The sequence below is a fragment of the Ascaphus truei genome, chromosome 4, assembly GCF_040206685.1.
Source record: "Ascaphus truei isolate aAscTru1 chromosome 4, aAscTru1.hap1, whole genome shotgun sequence".
Taxonomy (NCBI): Eukaryota; Metazoa; Chordata; class Amphibia; order Anura; family Ascaphidae; genus Ascaphus; species Ascaphus truei.
In genome coordinates this window covers 390,469,336-390,491,683 of record NC_134486.1, presented here as the reverse complement: position 1 = coordinate 390,491,683, position 22,348 = coordinate 390,469,336, and the positions used below count along the sequence as shown (strand labels likewise).

The following is a 22,348-nucleotide window of genomic DNA, read 5'->3' as shown; positions in this document are numbered from 1 at the left end:
TACAAGAAATGGGTTATAAATTGTCAAACCTTACAAGAAATGGGTTAACTGCCAGTCAATATTCAGACCCATAGGGAAGCGTGTTTGGAGAATAAAGATCCAATACGCCTCCCTACGGTCCAGAAGGTTGACCTGATCACCTCCTCTAGATTTACAATTAACTGATTCAATTCCCAGGAAGGAAAAATTGCTAGTTCCTCCCTGACCACATTCCGTGAAATGTTTAGAAACAGGATGATTGGTGTCTTTCAATCTTATGAGCCTCAAGTGCTCTAACATCCTGACCTTGACGGCCCTAGTCGTTCTCCCCACATACCTCTTGCCACAACCACATGTTATGAGATAAACCACAAATTGACTTTTACAATTTATAAAACTGTTGATCTTATATTCCTTATTCTTTAGTTTATTCACAACATGTGGCTGTGGCAAGGCATACTGTAGAAAACTTTTTGTCGGCTTCATGTGTTTGCATACACTACAAGAGCCACATTTGAAGGAACCCCTGGTAATAAAGGGTCTTGTGGACCCCGAAGTATTAAGTTCACTTGGTGAGACATAAGATCCAATTGTTCTCGCTCTACGGTATACAAAAGTGGGACCAGGTTCAACATATTTTTTAAGTACAGGGTCCATGGATAGGACATTCCAATGTTTTGAGATTATGGAGTTAATCTTTCCACTTTGTTTATTAAACTGTGAAATAAAAAGAGAACATTTATTTTTTGTCGTTACCAATCCATGTGTGCCCTGTTTATTAACAATTGTCTCATTAGTATTGACAAGGCGAGAATCCCCAATTGAATATGCGGGCAACAATGGTGCCCTTTCTGTTTGTACTGCATTATTGAAAGCAATTGCTATGTGGGATTTAGGGTATCCCCTTTCCAAAAACCTCTTCGTAAGTTCCTCAGACTGAGAAAGGAAACCACTGAATATGGAACAGTTCCTGCTCAGTCTGAGGAACTGTCCCTTGGGTATAGCTTTTATGATATGAGACGGATGGCAGCTGTCGCCCTGAGAAATGTATTTCTAGCGTTTAAATTTCTATAAACATCCGTTTGGATTTTTTTGTCTATATCCACAAATAACTGTAGATCCAGAAATTCAGTGTGATGAAAATGAAAATTAAGTGTAAATTTTAAGTTGTAAATATTGTCATTAAGATAAGATACAAAAGCGTGAAGTGTAGTGACATCCCCTCTCCAAATAATAATTAAGTCATCCACAAACCTTTTATAAAAAACAATATTGTGACGAAAAGAATTGGTGCTTGAATATATAAAGAGTGCTTCCTACCACCCCATAAATAAGTTTGCAAAAGAAGGAGCAAAACTTGTGCCCATAGCTGTGCCAATTAATTGCAAATAAAACTTATTATTAAATGTGAAGAAATTGTGCGTGAGTAAAAAATGAATAGCGTCCAAAATAAAAGCAGACTGAAAAATTGAAATTTGTAGTATCTCAATGAATTGGCGGACAGCTGCCATCCCATGATCATGTTGTATAACTGAATACACAGAGGTAACATCAAGTGTTACCCACAAGTAATGATTGCCCCAATTGACATTTTTGATCTGATCAAGAAGATCACCAGAGTCCTGTATAAATGAGGGCAACTTCCTAACAAATGGCTGAAGAAAACCATTCACATATCTTGACAGACCATCTCCCAAAGATCCAATGCTAGAGACAATTGGACGACCTGGAGGGTCGATCAATGTCTTATGTATCTTTGGGAGATGGTGGAAGATAGGAATAATGGACAATAATGATAAGTGACTTGCTTTCAGGAACCCTTTGACACCTCTAGCAATAAAACACATCCACACCGGGGGAAGGACCAGCACAGATAACATTCCAAGAGACACTGTTTTTAAGTATACCCTTGCTTCATTCATTGTAACATCGCCAGAAGAAGAGATCAGTGTATCTCGAAAGCTCGCACAAATAAAATCATTTCGTTAGCCACAGAACAGTATCATCTATTTATTTTTTGATTATATATATATAATATATATATATGGTGGTGGTAGGGGTATATTTAATATATATGGGGGTGGTGGGGTATATTTTATATGTATATGGGTGGTGGGGTATATTTTGTATGTATTGGTGTGGTGGGGTTATATTTTATATGTATTGGGGAGGTGGGGGGATATGTTATATGTATTGGGGAGGTGGGGGGATATTTTATATATATTGGGGAGGTGGGGGGATATTTTATATGTATTGGGGAGGTGGGGGCATATTTAATATATATGGGGGTGGTGGGGGGATATTTTATATATATGGGGGCAGTGGGGGATATGTAATATATATATGGGGGTGGTAGGGGTATATTTATTATATATGGGGGTCGTAGGGGTATATTATTTTATCTGTATGGGTGTGGTGGGGCTATATTTTATATGTATTGGGGAGGTAGGAGTATATTTAATATATATGGGGGTGGTGGGGGTATATTGTATATGTATTGGGATGGTAGGAGTATATTTCACATATATATGGTGGTATATTGTATATGTATTGGGGTGGTTAGAGTATATTTAATATATATATGGGGGTGGTGGGGGTATATTTGATATGTAAATGGGTGGTGGGGTATATTTTATATGTATTGGGGTGGTAAGAGTATATTTAATATATATGGGGTGGTGGGGGTATATTTTATATGTATATGGGTGGTGGGGTATATTTGATATGTATTGGGGTAGTGGGGTATATTTTATATGTATTGGGGAGGTAGGAGTATATTTAATTTATATGGGGGTGGTGGGGGTACATTTTATATGTATTGGGGTGGTAGGAGTATATTTCACATATATATGGTGGGATATTTTATATATATGGGGGCAGTGGGGGATATGTAATATATATATGGGGGTGGTAGGGGTATATTTATTATATATATATGGGGGTCATAGGGGTATATTATTTTATCTGTATGGGTGTGGTGGGGCTATATTTTATATGTATTGGGGAGGTGGGGCTATATTTTATATGTATTGGGGAGGTGGGGCTATATTTTATATGTATTTGGGAATATGTTTTTCTTTTATATATATATATGTATTGGGGGCGTCACAACTTTTACCATTCCAGTATGTCCAGTATTTTTGGACAAGCCATCTGGCAACCTTACCCACCAATGCTAAAAATGTAAAATCTCCGTTCTGTCTAGCTAGGAGGGCTCGCTCTCCCCCCGCCGCGGCGCCCGGCACCCCGGCTTGCTCTCCCCCTGCCCGGCACCACTCTCCCCTGCCCGGAAGTGGAACCCCGGCTCCGCTCTCTCTCCGCCCGGCACCCCGGCTCACGTCACAACCGCTCCCAGCCTAGCAGTGCAGCACTTCCGGTGCCTGCTGCTGCTAGTGAGCACGTGGGAGGCTGGGAGCGACAGTGTAGGCAGGACCCTGTGCACTGCTTTGCTTGGGGGCCCCTAATGTTGTTAAGATGGCCCTGTACGGGGGAGTTTTTTTGTCACATTTTTACCCAAAATAACTTATTTAGTGTGCAGTGGAAACCTCTTTCAGCTTCACATTGCAAAACCAGTATAACAATCCTCACACTAATGAGATCAAAAAGGTTGAAACAGGTTTATGTGAGTACTAAAAAATAATAAATGTTCCCAGCACGCAAAAGAAGGAAAATGGGGGAATGGTGAACCAAAAAGTTTAATGAGCAAAACACAAAGTGAGTGAAAAAAAACACAATACAAAAAGGTGGAGGGAGGGAAAGGGAGGGGTGGGATGAACAAACGTAAAAGTGTAGTGCAAAAGGGGGGCGGCAACGTTTCGGGGTATGGACCCCTTCTTCAGGCCCGTTCCCAAAAGACACAGGGTATCTAATGGTACTTCCGTAGTCCCTATACACGTCTCCCAAAGAAAGCACCAAAAACAAATGGGCAATGAGACATGGATGTATCCTAGTAGGGAATAATGTAACCAGGTAGTATCCTAACAAGGGTTAATAAGGCATGAATTAATCCAAATAGGGGTTAATGGGACATGAATGCCTCCTAACAGGGGTTAACACAAGGTAATATCCTAGCAAGGGTTAATAAGGCATGAATGTATCCCAATAGGGGTTAATGGGACATGAAAGCCTCCTAGCAGGGGTTAAAAAAATAAACCACTTTAATCTAGATAATGTCCAAAGTACTCAAGCACACACAGTCCAGCAAGATACGCTTAGAAAAAAATGCTATAGTTGTATGGCTATACAGACCAACATAGAGAACCTGACCACAGTCCAGCAAAGTCTACAAAAGACAAAATGATATGCTTAGAGTAATGTGGCTATACAGACCAAACGTGCAGTAGCATGTGCGCTAGAGAGATCACATGGAAATCACTTCCTCCTGTTCCCAAGGTGCTGTAAGGCAACGGAGCCCTCTGAAGTACTGCCTCTCACCGCTCCTGATTGGCTGAAGTAGCAATAGTAGCTCTGATTGGACCGTAAGTCAGTATGATGCTGTGGGGCTGGAAGATCTCAAGCATGGCATATTGTTGTCATGGTTGCTATGAAGGCAGACAGTCTCTCTCATAGTATTCACTCCCATCGGCAGACAGGGTCCACAGGGGCAGCGTAGAGAACATGCAAAATGATGCAAAGGAGGAAAAGACAGGAGTGAATACATAGGAAATTAAAAAAATATATAATATTCAAACATACTGTATGCAGATATAATAATTATTATTGTGCTAGTAGGATCTGTACTATAATGACCCAAATTACTGAGATGAAATGTATTGAACAAACAGGCAGATACTGTATGCAGGTAAAAGTGTATAACAGACTCCCTCTATGGGTTACCCATACTTAGGAAACATAAATGATCTACTGTATATGGAGGTGATGCCACCAACAGGACAGATAGAGGTGGGGGAGACAAACAGTGTCCATGGATCGATCACAGCAGATGATGGTGCAACATGGCAGAACCGGTTAAGGGTCACACTGTTACGCCGGTGCTGCCCGCAGACCAGACCCATCCCCTGTGCTGAGGTGGGACGTAGGGATACATGCACCCGCAGCAAAGGGAGCGCGTCCGGAATGTGGTGTTAGTGTTGCCAGGCCAGGTATAGTAAGGAAGACAATACTTGCCGGTACCGGTAGTAGAGGAGGAGTAGTTATTGCCGTTGCCAAGATCAGGGATTGGAGAGTTGCGGATGGTCGAAGGTACAAGCCGTGTTACATGGACGCCAGAAGTCACGAAGTCCAAGTAGAGCCGAAGTCGAGAGCCAGAGGGGGTAGTCGTCCAATCCGCGTCAATAATGAGGAGTCACTGAGAGAGTAGTCAAATGCTTCCATACAGAACTATGTCGAGTGACGAGTGATGGGAAGCACAGGCATAATAAAGCTGGGCAGGCCAATGGGAAGAGGGGGCAGGCCTGGAGGACTGCAAGGAGTCCTCCCTGATAGGAGGGAGGTGTTACAGCCCAGCTGAGTGTAGTTATTGATTTGCATGGAACTGTGTGATGCTTGGGGGCGACGCCTCACTGCAGGAGCAGTTAAAAGTGCTATGTTAGGCGTGTGCTCTGTAAGCTGGGAATGCATGCACATAACATCTGGGGCTGGCGTGCGCGTGTGCGTGGATTCGGTGACTGATGCGCGTATGCGCATGGGGTCAGAGACAGACGCACGTGTGCGCATAGAGCGCGGAGCTGGGGACACACGCAGAGGCTGCGGTTCAACAGGCACCTCTTCGGTTGGTGCAATCCTGTGATGGCGAGGAGCCAGAGTGCCAGTGGCAGCAACGGAGGTATGTGGGAATTGCGCTGCAGACGCTTGGACACCTGAGTACCGACGGGAGGTGAGTAATGGTCGCGCTGACGGCGCTTAGGCTCCAGATTCCTTACACACACACTTCAAACATGGGCAACTACAGTCAAGGTGGACAGATCTGTGGATAGAAAATGGAATATATTACTAATGGAGATCAGATAACAACGAAGGGACCAAACCATACCAAGATGGAACAGACACCTTATTAACACACAATGGGTTAAAAGTAGCAACTCAAATCAATCTCCTTGTTCATACCTTCAGGTGTCATGGTACCCAATTGCCTAATCCACCGTGTCTCCTTTTGAAGTAAAAGCTTACCTAGATTACCACCCTGTCTGCTTTTATATACACCTTCGATTATATAAAATCGTAACTGACTAGGATTGTGACCAGCCTGTGTGAAGTGATGTGCCACTGGTGCATCTGGGTCGCATCTCTGGATTGCTGCCTTGTGCAGGCGGATCCTTTCCTTAACACATTGGGTAGTCTCCCACACGTACCCTAGTCCACACGGACATTTAATTAAATAAATGACATTCTTAGATACACAGGAAAAGAAGCCATTAATACTAAGTACATTTCCTGTACGTGGATGGGAAAACTTATTGCCCTACTGCATACTGTAACTCTGACTGCAATGGCAGCAACGGTAACAACCTTTTCTAGGGGTACCAAGGAATGTTTGAAAAGGTGTCGTCCCTCCTATGTCTGCTTTAATTAAACTGTCCCTCAAATTCTTTCCACGTTTGTATGAAAAAAGGGGTCTTTGTCCTAGTACGGGCTTAAGAAGAGGGCAGACCCAAACAGATGCCAGTGTTTGAGAATAATATTCCTTACGTGACCACTAAGGGTACTAAAAGTCGAGACAAAGGGTATAGAGAACTGTTTTGCAGGTCTACACGGTGCAGTGTGATCAAGTAATATAGATCTTGGAATGGCATTAGCCTTATCACGCTGTGCCTGTAGGAGTGTATCGGGGTAAACTCTAGCTCTAAACGTAGCTTGCATCGAGTCCAAATTGTAATTGACTTTTTCAGGGCTGCTGATAATTCTCTTGGCCCTAAGGAATTGGCTATGTGGTAACCCTTTAATTAACCCAGGTGGGTGAAAACTCTCGAAGTGAAGTAAATTATTCCTATCCGTATCTTTGGTATATAGTCAGATACGAGCTTGTTATTGACCAGCCTAATTGTAGTGTCTACAAACTTAAGTGCTATTAAGTGTTAATAATTGAGGTAAAACCAATGGTCATATGGGCAAAGTCTATGTCCTTAATGAATGTGTCGAGTTCCATCTTGGTGCCCATCCAGATCATAAAAATGTCATCTATGTAATGCACCCACATACGCACTGACCTAACAAAGGAAGGATGACAGAAAACAAACTTGTTCTCAAAATTATTCAGAAACATATTTGCGTATGTGGGTGCGACATTCGACCCCATAGCGGTTCCCTGACACTGGATATAGAAGATATCCTCAAAGAGGAAAAAATTCTCTTTAAGGATAATCCCCAGTAGATCCAAAATAAGCATACGCTCCGTGGGTGTGAATAGTCCATAAGTGTCTAATGCATTCTTGACAGACTCTATACCTTCATCATGCGGTATGGAGGTATAAAGGCTGTTGACATCCAGTGTAACCAGGATAACCTCCTCCGTAAAACTAGGGATCAATCCTATCTTACGTAGAAAATGGGACGTATCCTGGATATAGGACCTGGAATCAACAACCAGAGGACGGAGTAACTTATCCAAAAATACGGCAATCGGGTTGAAAGAGAGAATCCGTCCCTGCCACTATAGGGGGTCCTGGTGGTTTAGGTAGATTCTTGGGCAAGGTATACAGGATAGGCATGATGGGATCTTTCTTTGTCCTTAGGTTTATGTGAGTAGGTTTACTGGTTAAGCACTTCTTAATCACAGGCCGTGCTGAAAAATTTATGTAATGCGTCATGTACAGTATAAGCTGATAAGGATCAATGTTAAAAGTATGTTATTGCTCAGATCTGTCTGAGATATGTGAAATCACTAAATCTCTACTAAAACTGAAGTATACACAAATGCAAGTTGCTACATACAGTATTTTTTTTCCTTCCATCTACTGTTTTTGTGCACTACACTAAGATTAAAATAAACATGTATTTTTCCATTCCGATATCATATGGTATTAATACTGTATGTTGTCCACATTTTATTGGTGACAGAGAAGGTCCAAAATGAAATTGACAAAGTGATTGGTCTGGCCCAGCCTCAGACAGAGCACCGAAAAGAAATGCCTTACACAGATGCAGTGATTCATGAAATTCAAAGATTTTCTAACATTATACCAGCAAATATTCCACACGAGACTGCTGAGGATGTCACTTTCAGAGGTTATTTTCTCCCAAAGGTGAGTTTAACAACTCTGATTTTTGAGCCGTTTTTAATTTTGCTGCCTTATATTTGCTGTATTTATATTCCAGGTGCACACAAGTGTGTACCGTATAGAATTAAAATGCACATCATCAACTAATGCAACAGAACAAAAATAGGTTTACAGTAAAAACATTGTTAGAGCAGTGAATAGTCCAAGTATATGAGAAAACAAGCTCGTCGAACATTGTAATAATGACACAAGCTGATATTTGTGGCCCTTTGTCAGATGAACGATGCTGCAGAAAGGTTTAAACATTACATCTTAGTGGGAATGTCAGCTCCATTTTTTTGTAGAAATATTTCATCTTGCTATTGTCAAACATTGTTGTCATATAATGGGACATTCAGATTTTGCAGGCTGAGAGTTTCTGCCTTTCTTTACCCCATAGTTCTGCTCACATGCTTGTTAATTTTTAGGGTACTTATATTATCCCGCTGCTGGCCTCTGTTCTGCAAGACAAGGCTCACTTTGAAAAACCGGAAGAGTTCTACCCGCAACATTTTCTTGACACAGAAGGAAATTTCATAAGAAAAGAAGCATTCATGCCTTTTTCAGCAGGTATTATAACTACAACTATGGATTCATCTTACATCGTACTTTGAAATACAGTATAAGAAATGGCAACGCACTGAAACATGGGTTACAAACAAACACCCGAATAAGACAGTAAGAGACTGAATCAGTCACTCAACCTGTGCACCTCCAACAGACAATTGCGGGGGGTTTATTTTATTTTAATAATACAGTATTGGAGCAGGGGGTCTCCGGGGCTGAATCGCATTGATTTCAGGTCTGATGACTTACCGAATTACAGGCCCCGTTATGGGGTGCCGGTATTCCTGCGGCAAAGTTTAAATTCTCCCGCGTCACGGCCCACGTAATCGGGGGATTTAAACCAAGCAGAAGGATACCGGCACCCCATAACAGGATCTGTAAATCGGGAAGCAGGGGGTCCCGGACCTGAAATCAATGTGGTTCAGCTCCGGAGATCCCCTGCTACAATACTGTAATATTAAAATGAAAGCAGTTTAATTACCTTAATGGCTAACCGCTATGCCTGTGCTTATAGTGCCGGCGATGGCGATAGCGACGTCGCGTCAAAACAAATGCATTGCCGCCATCGTGTGTGCTTACAGTAAGCGCAATGCGACGGAGTGACAGCTTTGTCGCTATAGCTGGAAGTCATTTTGAATTTGATTTGTCCAGCGACCGCAGCCTGACGTCACCGTCGCTGGCACTATAAGTGCAATGAAGGGGTTCATAATCAAATGGTGTTACCCACCGAGGCACTTTAAACCAAATCCGTGATATTCTTTAAAATAAGAATATATATAAGGTGATATTTGTGATTAATTACAATTAATTCAATACTTAATAAAAGTGCATAAAATACATACAGTATAAATGTGAAGTGTAAAATACAAAAATGCAGTATTAGTCCAAATACAAACAAATGTGATTTGCAGCTCAAACCCTACTGTAGATTGCTTTCTCAATCCATATGTTTCTCAAAGGTCCACGTTTTTGGGGGAGCACAGGTATATGTGAAAAGAAAACATACAAACAATAGTGCAATATGTTTTTAAATGATTTGAGGAGTTGGTTTCTCCAAAATCCAACGGAGTTAGTACTCACATATTTCTCAATCTTTTAGTGCATATCCCAATCAGTGGCAATTTCGTGTCTCGTGGTGCTGTACCCAATATATCGGACTTTTGTTGAATAAGGTAAAGAGACCAAAGATAGTGTAGACTGACAAAAGCTTTATATAAAGTAAGTATATGGTAAAACACACTCACATGGTGTCAAGTAAAAGTAAGCATTGTGATCAAATATCAAAGCGCAAGCAGCTGGGTTCGTAGCGGTCTCCTCACTCTTCTCCTCAGCAGCACTCGCATTGCCCATCTTCGTGCTTCCGGGTTGAGTACCAGAATGATGGACTGGAGGCAGGTCTCCGGGTAGGTAGCACTGTGTGCAGCGTCCCACAGGGAGATTTCTGAATCAACTCTATGCGTTTCACCGTTGCTACGGTTTCATCAGGAGTCATAGTGTTTGTATGTTTTCTTTTCACATATGCAGCGAGGATGTAGAGGAGCACAGCAGCGTTTCTTGGCAGCATACCAGCTAGTGGATCGCCAAAATGAGGGTAACTCCAAATAGGGATGAGTATTAAAAGGGTACTTTAATGATCAGTGCAAAAAAACAATGGTAGGAACGCACCTACGCGTTTCGTCCGTGAGAAAGTCCTTTACGGACGAAACGCGTAGGTGCGTTCCTACCATTGTTTTTTTGCACTGATCATTAAAGTACCCTTTTAATACTCATCCCTGTTTGGAGTTACCCTCATTTTGGTGATCCACTAGCTGGTATGCTGCCAAGAAACGCTGCTGTGCTCCTCTACATCCTCGCTGCTTGTGTTTACCCTGAGAGGACTGCACGCTGGAACGGATCCACCCATCAAGGACACCACTAAGGAAGGTAAGGGCCTTGGCCCATTATACTATTACCCTCCAGTGCTGGACTGATTTAGTTATTTCCCCAGGGTGTAGTACACCATTATTAGGAGACCTACTTTGGGGTACCCGCGTGGGCACCACCAGGCCTCTGATTTCTCACCCTGGGATGTTATGGATTATACTATATGTCCTTGAACCTGGATCCACTATGATATATGGAATTATCACTATATCAATGAGCTATCTATGGTGATGCACCAAAACACCACTTACCTTTCTTTTCACATATACCTGCACTCTCCAAAAAAATGGACTGAAGGGGTTAAGCAAGACTAACTGGTTTATTGGGGGTATATGGGGTGAGTAATGGGGGTATTTGTGACAGGGTGGGTGGTTAGTCCTACCGGGAAGGTTGTGGGGCGGGAGGGGTTAACCCGTTCATTACCTTAGCGGTAGTAACCGCTATGGTAATGAAAGGGTTAACACCTCCCACTGCTAACCTGAGAGACCTAAATACACACCCTGGGGCAACAACCCCCTTCACTCAATCCCTCTATCGCCAATAAACATTGCAATACAAACATCAATCAAATACATTGAACACCTCCCCCCCCCCCCCCCCACCCACCCCTAACACATACAGTACAGTAATGAGCAAAATTCCTATTATCCTTATCTGGATAATAGCTAATTTTTCCATTTAAAAAAATGCCAATAAACCAATTGATTGGCACAGTGCCACACCAATGCCCTATTGGCATGGTTTGTCACTATGTCAGTCAACGGGTAATCTGCAAAACAAAATAACCTGCAGCAAGTACAACATTGAATTGCCATTAAAAAAAATGCTAATAAACCAATTGATTAGCACAGTGCCACGCCATGAGCTGCCACTATGCCAGTCAATATGCAACCTGCCATCTAAATAAAACAGCCTAAAATGTAAGACATTAAATTATAAACAAAAAATGCCAATAAAGCAATTGATTGGCACAGTGGCACACCCATGCCCTGTGGGTATGAGTTGCCACTATGCCAGGCAATATGCAACCTGCAAATCTAAATCCAACAGGATTTATCCTGTTGACCAGGAGCCCAGTAACCATTAATGCTCACTTACCATTTACAGGGACAGTGCTAGACATACTATCTGTATTACCATAGTTTCATTTTAAGCCTCCTATAATACTGACCTATACAGGAGGAATACCAGGGACAGTCCAGGTATATATATTGAACCTGGCATATTACATTGCTCCCATCCACACATCAGTGTTAACAGCAATATAATTATTGCAACTGGTGTTTTTTTTATCCAGCTTTTACCCTGACCTACTGTATCTACCCTGGTCCATAGTAACCGTTATTACCACGGTCTGTGCATTATTATACCCACGTATATTGCATGCTACATATTTTGTGTCTCTACATGTACATTGGATCAGCAGTGTTCATTTTGTATGTGTTTAGGTATCTTTTTTTATTTTTGTGTTTTTTATATACAGTATATATATATATATATATATATATATATATATATATATATATATATATATATATATATATATATATATATATATAATATATATATATATATATATATATATATATATGAAAAATAAAACAGCGCTAACACATGAATCTAATGATAAATAAATACAAAAAATGTACCACAAAATGAACAAAATCCAGTCTGATATCAGACATAAAGTGTCATCAAAATCCTTTTCATAGAAGTGTAGAATCAAAAGCCAGTTGAATAAATGATGAGGGGGGCTGCTGAATCCAAAGGAGAATCACTCCCCGGTAACTATGGATAAAAGACAAAGGAAAAAAGCGCACCCCCTAGTGCAATAACCTCCAAGACATAGAATAAAATGGTTTTAATATAATAGATGTGTGATAGAAGTGCACACTTACAAGATGGATAAAGAATCAATTCATATAAAGGTATCTTTGGTAAAACTGTGTGGTTAGCCGGGTGACGGAGAGGAGAGGCAAACGCCGATACTCACTCCCACTGTAACCCCTTGGAACACCGCCAGATACTGTAAGTAGCAGTAGTAAACTAATGCCAACAAGAAACGATGTCCCGATCTCCCAGGGTAATGCTTAGGGTCCAATGGATCTATTAACCCCGGCGTACCACCTTAGTATACATCCAAAATGATAGTGGCCACGGTGATCTGAAAACACCACATGATCAACGTGGTGACGTCAGTCCTACGCGTTACGTCGGTCTAAGCCGACTTCGTCAGGGAATTATGCATGGTGTATGGTGCTACTAGAACATATATACTCACATAAACGGATTTAAAATTTCATATACTGTATGTTTTTTGTCCCAAAACTTTTGAAAGCTACATTACCAAAATGTAGTAAGTTCCAGCAAAATCAAAACACAGGATTTTTTTTTTAGAACCAAAACACCAGTGAAAGTGCCCACGCTTACAAAGCAGAAATGCACCCTATTTCCTAAACATTTTAAACGTGCAATCCCACATAGTCTGTCAAAAACAAAAATGAAAAAACTCTGTGCTTTTCCTAAAGATATATAACAATTCTAATAGCAAGGTTTGGCTACTTAATTTTGGGGGAAATTAGTACAGTAACAAGTTACATTTCTTAGGGGCCTCTAAATGCGAAAGTGTTTATCAATCAAGTATTTTCTTTACCTTATAACAGGGGTGTGCAAAGTGGGGGGTGCGCCACCCAGGTGGGGCACAAGATTTTCTAGGGGGGATAGGGCAGGGTGGTTACAGAGGCCCCGCACTCTTCCCCAAGGCATTTAAATTAAATACTGGGAGAGGCGTGAGGCCTCTGTAACTTGTCTTGCCGGCTTTTCGGCGACGCATCGCCATGGTAACGCAGCATCAAATTATGCTGCAGGCTCATGTGATGTGACGCATTGCCATGGCAACGCGTGTCAAATGACACTGCGGGGTCACATGACGTGATGTCACATGACCCGCTGCGTCATTTGACGCAGGGTCCTAAGACGGGGGGGGGGTGCCAACGCTGGAGCTGCCAGGCAGGGGGGGTGTAGCTCATAAACTTTGTGCACCCCTGCCTTATGCCACTCTGTCCTTATCAAAGAAACAAAGTTAAGGAGAGGTGGGGAGGGGGGACTCTGGCTGTGCAGTATAAGCAATTGCTGAAGACGGTGACAGAGGAAATCAAATCCTTCCCAATTCTACCTTTAAAAAATGAATTTTACAAATTCTTGTAGGTGTTAGATTGGCGCAAAAAAGATATTAGCCATCCAGGTAATACCCCTTAAGCATGTGACTTGAATTGGTTCACTTTGGTCTTAGAAGGGATTGCCTCTTTAAAGTGTTTTAATGAATACTATTTAGTTCCCTAATTTAAGATATATGACCAGTGATAGACTAATACCTCATATTTACCTTTGTTAAAAAAAAACTAAAAATTTTATATATTGCTCATTTATTACCAGAAATGTTGTTATGAGGAGTAGGAGATAATTCTCTTGTATTCTTTTGTACCAGGTAAAAGAGCTTGTGCTGGTGAGAATTTGGCTAGAATGGAGCTCTTCCTGTTCTTCACAAGGCTACTGCAGAAATTCACATTTCGCCCTCCTCCCGGTGCTGCTGAACTGGATCTCACCCCTGCACCTGGCCTTACCAGCTCTCCTTTGCCCCATGAGATCTGCGCTTTGCCTCGCTTCTAGCATGTGTCTAAAGCTAGTGAGATGAGAATAGGATTCTTGATAGCCAATCATTTGTAAGTCTACGCTAGATAAAATGAACAAATATGTATTTTAGCTACTTGTCATTGTTACCAAATTACAATTGTCACACTTTGTAACTATTTGAAAGGGTGTGATTTTCTGGGAGATTTGGGGTTTGATTATCAAGGTTTCACCATTTCCAATGCATTTATTCATTTAGATTCAGTTTATATGATAGGTTGAAAGGGTGCTACCTATGATTAGAGGTACAGAGTAAATAGATAAAATCCTTGGGGAAGGACAAAGAAATCCAATAGTTGGTGCACTCTCATTCATAGTACTGTATATTCCAGTGGAAAAGTGAAATGATTAAAAAAAAAACACTTTTAATAAATGTACTTTAAAATGAATGCTCATGTAAAAAAATCTATTTTTCTTTACATGAACATTCTTTTTAAAGTACACTTATTAAAAGTTGCATTTTAATCATTTACCTTTTCTACTACAATATACTATAAATTAGAGTGCCCCAATTGTAGGATATCTTTGTTCTTCTTCAAGGACTTTATCAAGTTTTGTAAATGTGAGTAAATAGGTAATCTTGAGAAATGTGCTAAGTTTAGATTGTGTTAACATTAGTGAGGACTCCAATGTTAATCGATAAATATTAACGATTGAGTTAAAGGTTTGTGTCATTTAGTGTTATATTAAATACCTTTGTACTCAGTGGCGGATAGCCCATTAGGGCGTCAAAATTAATTCGCAGCGTCAAATGACATGGCACACGTCACCAACGTGATGTCACGTGGCGTCTCGTTGCCATGGCAACATGACGGCGCTGTCAAATTACGACATGATGGTGCTTTCCATGGTAACGTTATGGCGTGCGACATCAGGTTTTTTACATGACATCACGATTCAGAAGGAGGAGGTCGGCAGCAAGGAGGTGGCCGCCACATGTAAGTGCCTAGGGGCGGCAGATCTTCAATTCCGCCGCCGTTTGTTCTTCGTCCAATATATTGACCTATAGGGGATAGTCACTGAATTTCTATAACTATCCTAGTTTGTGAATTGTAATTCTTAGGCAGGCCGCTAACTCATAATAATGACTGCTGCACATTCTTGGACATAACCCAGTAGCTGCAGTCAGATATGGAGAGAAGTGCGCCATTTCTGTCAATATACCTTAAAAAATGTATATTCAACCCTTTGCTCTTCTTCATCTTCACTTGCATCTTTTCTGACAAATTGATTATCAGTGTAAAGAAAAAATGCTGCAAAGGCGGTTCACTGCTGACCGGTAGAGGGTATAAACAACCAAGCGCTATCACTGAGTATAGACAAAAGGTAATGCGCAGTAGCAATTGTACACATAGCAGAAAAGCTCTGACACGTTTCAAATGGAACTTTGTCATCATTACCATACTGACCGGGACAGTTTCTATATATGAAGAATTTATATGAAGAATTCATATTAAGATTTATGCTATCTATCCTGACAGCACTAGAGCACTAGTTATTGGGGTTAACCCCTTTCCTCACTGATTATCAGGGTAAGCAATCTGCTTGATGGAGTTTTTGTCAAAATATACTAAAGTTATGCAACATTGGTGTCAAAGTCTTCCTGGACATCCTGCTCAGCCACAGTTCATTTGCCTGTGCACCGGATGTGCTGCTGTTTCTGTCTGCTCTGGATTTTCTCTGTCTGTCTCCTTTTGGGTTCTCCTGTCTTCTGTCCCTGCCTGCCTTTATATTTTCCTGTTTCCTGTTCCTCTTTGACTTTGCTTTGTGTTCCCTGACCTCTGCTTGAATCTGTGCCTGTATTTGTCAATAAAGGCCCTTGCTTGCAACTAGGCTTGTCCCTGTCTTTTCCTTGCCCTGCCCCTGCCATAGCCTCTGTCGCTGTGGATTCCCTGATGCCGACACTTGCCTGTGACCCAGACTACGATTCTTGCCACCTACTTTGGAGCCCTGCTTGTGACCCTGACTGATTATTGCCGTCTGCCCTGGATCCTTGCCTGTGAACTCAATGCCTCCTTGCCTGCCCCCTGCTGTTCCGGCCACTGAGGTCCTACCTGCACCTGAAGTCTTGACAATAGGATATTGTACGAAAATCTTTAATGCAATTATGTGATTAAGTACTTTTCTGTTAAGTATATGGGAAGGTAATATGCGTAGCTAAAACCCTTCTACTAAGAACAACTGCAAATATGAAAGGAAAATAGGTACAGTAGTATGATTCTTTTTATTGGATCAAAAAACAGTTCATACAAGCTTCGAAACCTGGAAAGTATCGTATTACCTACGACTTTATTTCTTGTAATATAAGGAACCAAACCTGCAACTCATCTTGCAAACAGTAAGATAATACGATGATCATCTTGGAAATTAGATATTGTTGTACTATGGAACATGAAGTTGTCATGACTGCAGTTAAGAAAAAATAGAAGTAACTTTGATAATAGGCTAAATCTGTTATAAAATTTGAGAATAGCACAACATTATCCTTTTCCTTTCTACTGGCATGGGGAAAAATATGTTTGTTGTGTTCCATTATATCTATTTGTATGTACACAATCTCCTTGACATTGTTGGTATTCTTAATTTTATATTCAGATTAAATATTCTTGCCAAAATATGAAAAGTCTGCTACTCTGGAAAAGTTACACCCTCTTGCATTACTGTAAAGAAAATGTCACCCTTAGCTCGCATAAAGAGTTTGCACAATTATTGACTAATCTTAGAGGAGTATTTTATTGTGCTTTCAAGATTCCCTCCTACAGTACTCCTCATAGACCTGTAGGGGTGCACAGAGAAGTCATGTTTAGGAACAGAACTAGTAAGAACGATAAGACCGCGCTTTTAGTGCTGGCGGCGGTGACGCGACCGATGATGTCTCCCGTGGCCACCCACGATAGTTGTAATTTGTTTTTTAGCGACGGTCGCCAGTGATGTCACTAAAGGGGGCGGGCCGCGCAAATTCATTGGTTTAGAGACAGTCACATGTGGCGACTGTCTCTAAAAAATTAAATAGACCCGGCTACCAATTTTCCAGGCACTCCGTCACACTTACTATACGCGCTGGCGACGAAGTCAATTGTTTTGTTTTCTAGCGGCGTCGCCGTCGCGGGCACTATAAGCGCAGCCTAACAGTCTAACAGGATGTCACGGGAGACCAGGTTTATTGTACACCTTTTATCAGGATCATATATTGAGCAAAACAAGATAATGAAATAAATTGAGGGTTATTCACAGAAATAGGCATACATACAGTGGAACACAATACAGTATACAGAAGAAAAGACACACTTAGGGGGACTGGGGTCAAAAACTAGACTTTCCTAGCTGCTGTGCACTCTGGATAAGAGTTTTTCCTTGACCGGGACTTAGCACCAAACGTCCTGGAACTAAAATCGTCTTGAAATACCAACCGTGACTGCTATATTAGTTTTTGAGAACTTGGTCGTGAAAAGCTGGACTTAGAATATTTTCCGGTCAGACTTTTCTGAAACCGGTGCAAGAGCACTTCTGAAAAACCCGCCCGTGTTTCTGGCGCCAAGAATCTCTTGTTTGATTGGCTTTGGGGTATCTTATAGTATTTTGGAGTTTATTCACAAAATACTACAGCCAATCAGAGCGTTGGAACTTTCTCAGTAGCCAATCAGAGCGAAGCAGGTCTGAAAAGCCGGTTAAGGAGGGAATTTGAATCTTCCAAGGGACATGCGCAAGTTTGCCACCTTAGTCCCTTGCTATTCAGATGCCACCCGCTGGGTCAGGCTCCTCCATGTCTGGTAGGACAAATGGCAGCCTGGACGACTGCCATTCATCCCAGGACGTGGGTACTTGAGCCTTTCCCTGTTACCCAAATGGTCTTCACACCCTGGCATCCTCTGGTGGCATTCATCTCCGATGTCCAGCAGACTTACTGGCACCAACTTGGTATCCCTGGGAACCTGTCTGAACATTGGTTCTGAAAGTCCAAGCTCATTTACCGTGCACAACAGTACATATTATACACAATGTTAATAAAATATATACTTGTCATATATCCTAAGTCTGGTATGGGGAATAGAAAGCTGCACTTTAATTTCTACTAGCCTTTATTCCCACACACTATCTAAGAGACTTGGATTGGACTCTAAGAGTCCCCTCACCAACTCATATTTTCTATATAATTCTTGCAGTTAATGTTACTTTGTTTTATTTCCCTTGTTACTATTTTCTCCTGCCTTTTGTTTGTTCCCTTAGCAACCATCACCTTTTGTAGGTATCTCTCCACACTTTACAGACTACATTTTGTTTTCCCAGTCCTATTTACTTTAGTGCATAACAAAACACTGTCCGTTTTTACGTATTTCAGTCTCCTGTCTTTTGTGGGTTTCCATGTTACCTCAGAGGGTTCATACATACTGATATCTACCCTGTGTTTGTCCATATCACCCTCAAATAATGATTTTGTATCTAGATTGATCTGTATCAAATCTATTATAAACTTCTATCCAGTTCAGATTGACGGGGGCCTTTCCCATCAACCAGCCAGAGTGTCTTCTTCTGGCACTGCGTCTATCCACATGGAGGCCATGATCTCATGTATTCCCTCAAAAGGTTCTCCACCTTTCTCAGGTCTGGTCCATACTTCACTCCCCCTTTCGGGCATCCCAGCTTGAAGCTGTGCTTCTTCCACTGGCCATACCTCTGTGACGCAGTCTCCCGAGCCCCATCGGCTGCCAGTTGATATGCTCTAAATTGACTTCACACTCGGTGATGGTAGGTGGAACTGTCAAAATCTGTTTGTGATGGTGAGGAGGTAACCAGGCTATCAAATAAAGGTCAAACCTGTTTGGTTACCTCTGATCCATGTTTTGGGGTTCAAGAGTGTCCGCTCTTGAGCCTAACCGTTGTATCTGCATGACATGTAATTATACGACAATAAAGAATGTTTATGTTTCTGCCTTTCCAGGAATGCCAGCAAGCAGGGATTGCTAGAGTATGAGTTTCAAGAGGGGTTTTGTGGAAAAAGTGTTGTCAGAATGTGTCTATGTAGTCGGGGTCTAGAGTTGCTGGATACCCCAAAAATGTACCTGGGAATCAAGCTTGATTCCCGGATACATATAGACACATTGTCCCGGCAATATCTCCCCTTGAAAATGCTTGCACGACTAATCGTTAGGGTTCCCTGATTCAGCACATCCCAGAAAGGTTAATGGTGCAAAGGGATGAAAAAAGTGTCCCTGTAACTATAAGGAGTCCCTAGGTTAAGTGGGATACCCAGTTACTACCCCGGTCACCCAGAACCTGTATAGGGGTTAATTGGTTCTCCAACCATAGATAAGGTTGCGAGGGGATTTTTAAAGTCCAGTCCAAGTCTATTTTATAGTGTGTGTGGAATATAGGCTAACAGAAAATAAAGTGCAACTTTTTATTCTATTTCCCGTAACCAGAGATTTAGGACTTATAACAGTATATTTTGTAAATAGTTGTTTAATATAGCATGTACTGTTGTGCACGGTATTATGAGCTGGGACTTTCAGGACCAATGTTCTGACAGGCCACTGGGCTACTAACTGGTGCCAGTAAGTCTGTTCAGACATCGGACATGTAAGCCACATGCCTGAGGTGTGAAGACCATTTGGGCAGGAGGGAACGGCTCAAGTACCCACGTCCTGGGATGAATGGAAGTCCGGACTACCATTTGCCCACCAGACTTGGAGGAGCCTAACCCAGTCGAGTGGCATCTGAATAGCAAGTGGCTAAGGTGGCAAAGTTGTGTATGCCCTTGGCTGATTCAGAATCCCCGCTTGCCCGGCTTCACAGGACTGGCATCGCTCTGATTGGCTGGTAAGAAAGTTCCCATGCGGTGATTGGCTGTAGTATTTTGTGAATAAACTCCAAAATACTATAAGAAACCTTGCAATCAGCCAGGAGATTCTCAAACGCCAAAACAGTGGCGGAGTTTTTGAATGTGGAAAAAGATGCCTCTGTGCAAAAAACAAACCGGAATATTTTCTATGTCCTGTTTTTTTGCAGTCAACTTCTGAGAACTGAACGTAGCGGTTGCGGCTGGGATTTCAAGCCGATTTTAGCTCCAGGACGTTTGTAGCTAAGTCCCGGTCATAAGAAAAAAGTTTAGTTCTGCGCTATTCTAAATGCTTATATACCAATAAAATACAAATAAAGAAAAATAAATAAATGAAATAAACCACATCTAAACTTAAATCGTGATGTGAAGAATAAGTGAAGGCTGCCAATAAATTAAGGTAACTCTGGCTACCCTAGCCAGATGAAGAACATGGAAAAAGATTGTTACCTAACGGCGCAAATCAAAAAAACTTACATGTGCATCAAAACCACATAAATCACCAAATGATATGACAAGTAAATGGTACCAGTAATATATGTCCTTGATTAGGTGTCCATAAGGAATGAAAATCAAAGTCCAAAGTCACTTGGATCTAGACCTAAGTAGGACATGTGCAGTGTAACGTGATACAATCACAAGGGCAGGCACTTCCCGCTGACAGCAACCGCCTCCGGTATCCCCACACTCCGTTTCCCAGTCCCGCTGGGGTACGCAGATCCTCTGGCATGGTGAGCTGTTCGGTGAGGTGTCTTGCTTCCCTTCTCCTAACTCCGGATTCACCCAGTCTCTCGGATGTCCGTCAGCTTCTCTCGCGAGAAGCGTTGGTGACATGGACACAGAACCGGATGTGACGTATCGTCTATGGGGGATCACGGATGGTGGTAAACACAGGAGTGCACGTACTGTAAACTCTGCACGGCCTGCAAACACGTGGGATTAACGGCAAACTCCGCCCTACGCGTTTCACGGATCCTTACGCTTCTTCAGGGGCATGTTCAATGGGAGTGAGATCCGATCAAGACTTAAATAGTCCCATCATTAATCACAACAGTGTTTTCACGCTCCAGTGGAAATTTTATTAATTGGAACTCTTTGATTTACGCCTCGCTGCAATTGTAGCACCATATAGGATCACAGACGGCTGCCTGTTCTTTAGATTGGGTGCTTTTAGCAACGATCTTCATACAACCCTGCAGCTTGTTCTTTTTTCATTGCCCTAAGCCCTACTATTGAGTTGTGCCTTTCATCTCCTCTGAGCACTAGAATACACACTTACAGTAGTCCCTTAGTAGACTAAGTCCTGGTCAAGCAAAATCAAGTCCTCCGGAAAGAGGGGAGCGTGGCGCCTGGAATTGCATGCCGATTTGGGTTCCAGGACATTTCGGGCTAAGTCCCGGTCAATTAAAGACTCTTGTTTAACGTACCGTTTAGCTAGGAAAGTCTAGTTTTTTTATCCCAGTTCCCAAGTAAGTGTATCTCTTCTTATGTAGTTTGTGTAACATTGTGTGTACAGGTATGCTTTTTCCTGTGAATAGATTTCCAATTTATTTCACTTTACCTGTTTTGCACACTGTACGATCCTGGTAAAAAGGTGTAAATGCCTGATTTCCTGTGATATAGTTTTTCAGGAATTGGGCTTTCCATTCAAAATACATTCCATGGTGTAAAATCCCTTGACAGAGTGGTCCGGTTTCAATCCATATAGATGAATCCAATTAAATTGCTGGATTGTTAACTAACCACAGACAGATTAATCTGAGTAGAGGGAGAGAGATCTCCCTCCCCCCCCCCCCCCGCGGATTTATTTACTATGATTGCAGCTTTTTAACAATCTGATCACTGATTATTAATCCACCATGCGGATTGTTACTGGTAGTAAAAACAAAAAGGCAGATCACCTCTTTTTGAGACTGATCCTTTGGAAGGCACATTTTCACAGAACTGGCTGATCCAAGGCGTATCCAAATCCTTAGGGGGTGCCCATTTTCTTTCTTTCAATATATAAAGTAATCACATCTCCAGTAGGGACCCCTCATATTACCTGTTCTACTTAGGTGCGATCAACCTTCCCACTGGGCCCACATTTTTGCATATGACCCTCTGGAGAGCCACTTCTAGCCTCCATAAAAATTCT

At 41.8% G+C, this 22,348-nt stretch overlaps 1 protein-coding gene across 3 annotated transcripts in view; it reads left to right on the top strand.

The window, feature by feature from the left end:
* LOC142493874 (cytochrome P450 2K4-like) overlaps positions 1 to 16,204 on the top strand; it is a 139,107-nt gene extending 122,903 nt beyond the window's left edge. For all 3 annotated transcript variants that reach the window (XM_075598564.1, XM_075598566.1, XM_075598565.1), the window contains exons 8-10: positions 7,996 to 8,180; positions 8,624 to 8,765; positions 14,173 to 16,204. In XM_075598564.1, the coding sequence (XP_075454679.1) occupies positions 7,996 to 8,180; positions 8,624 to 8,765; positions 14,173 to 14,354 (509 nt within the window). In that variant the 3' untranslated portion in view covers positions 14,355 to 16,204. The remainder of the gene's footprint in view (positions 1 to 7,995; positions 8,181 to 8,623; positions 8,766 to 14,172) is intronic.
* The last annotated feature ends 6,144 nt before the right edge of the window (positions 16,205 to 22,348 follow it).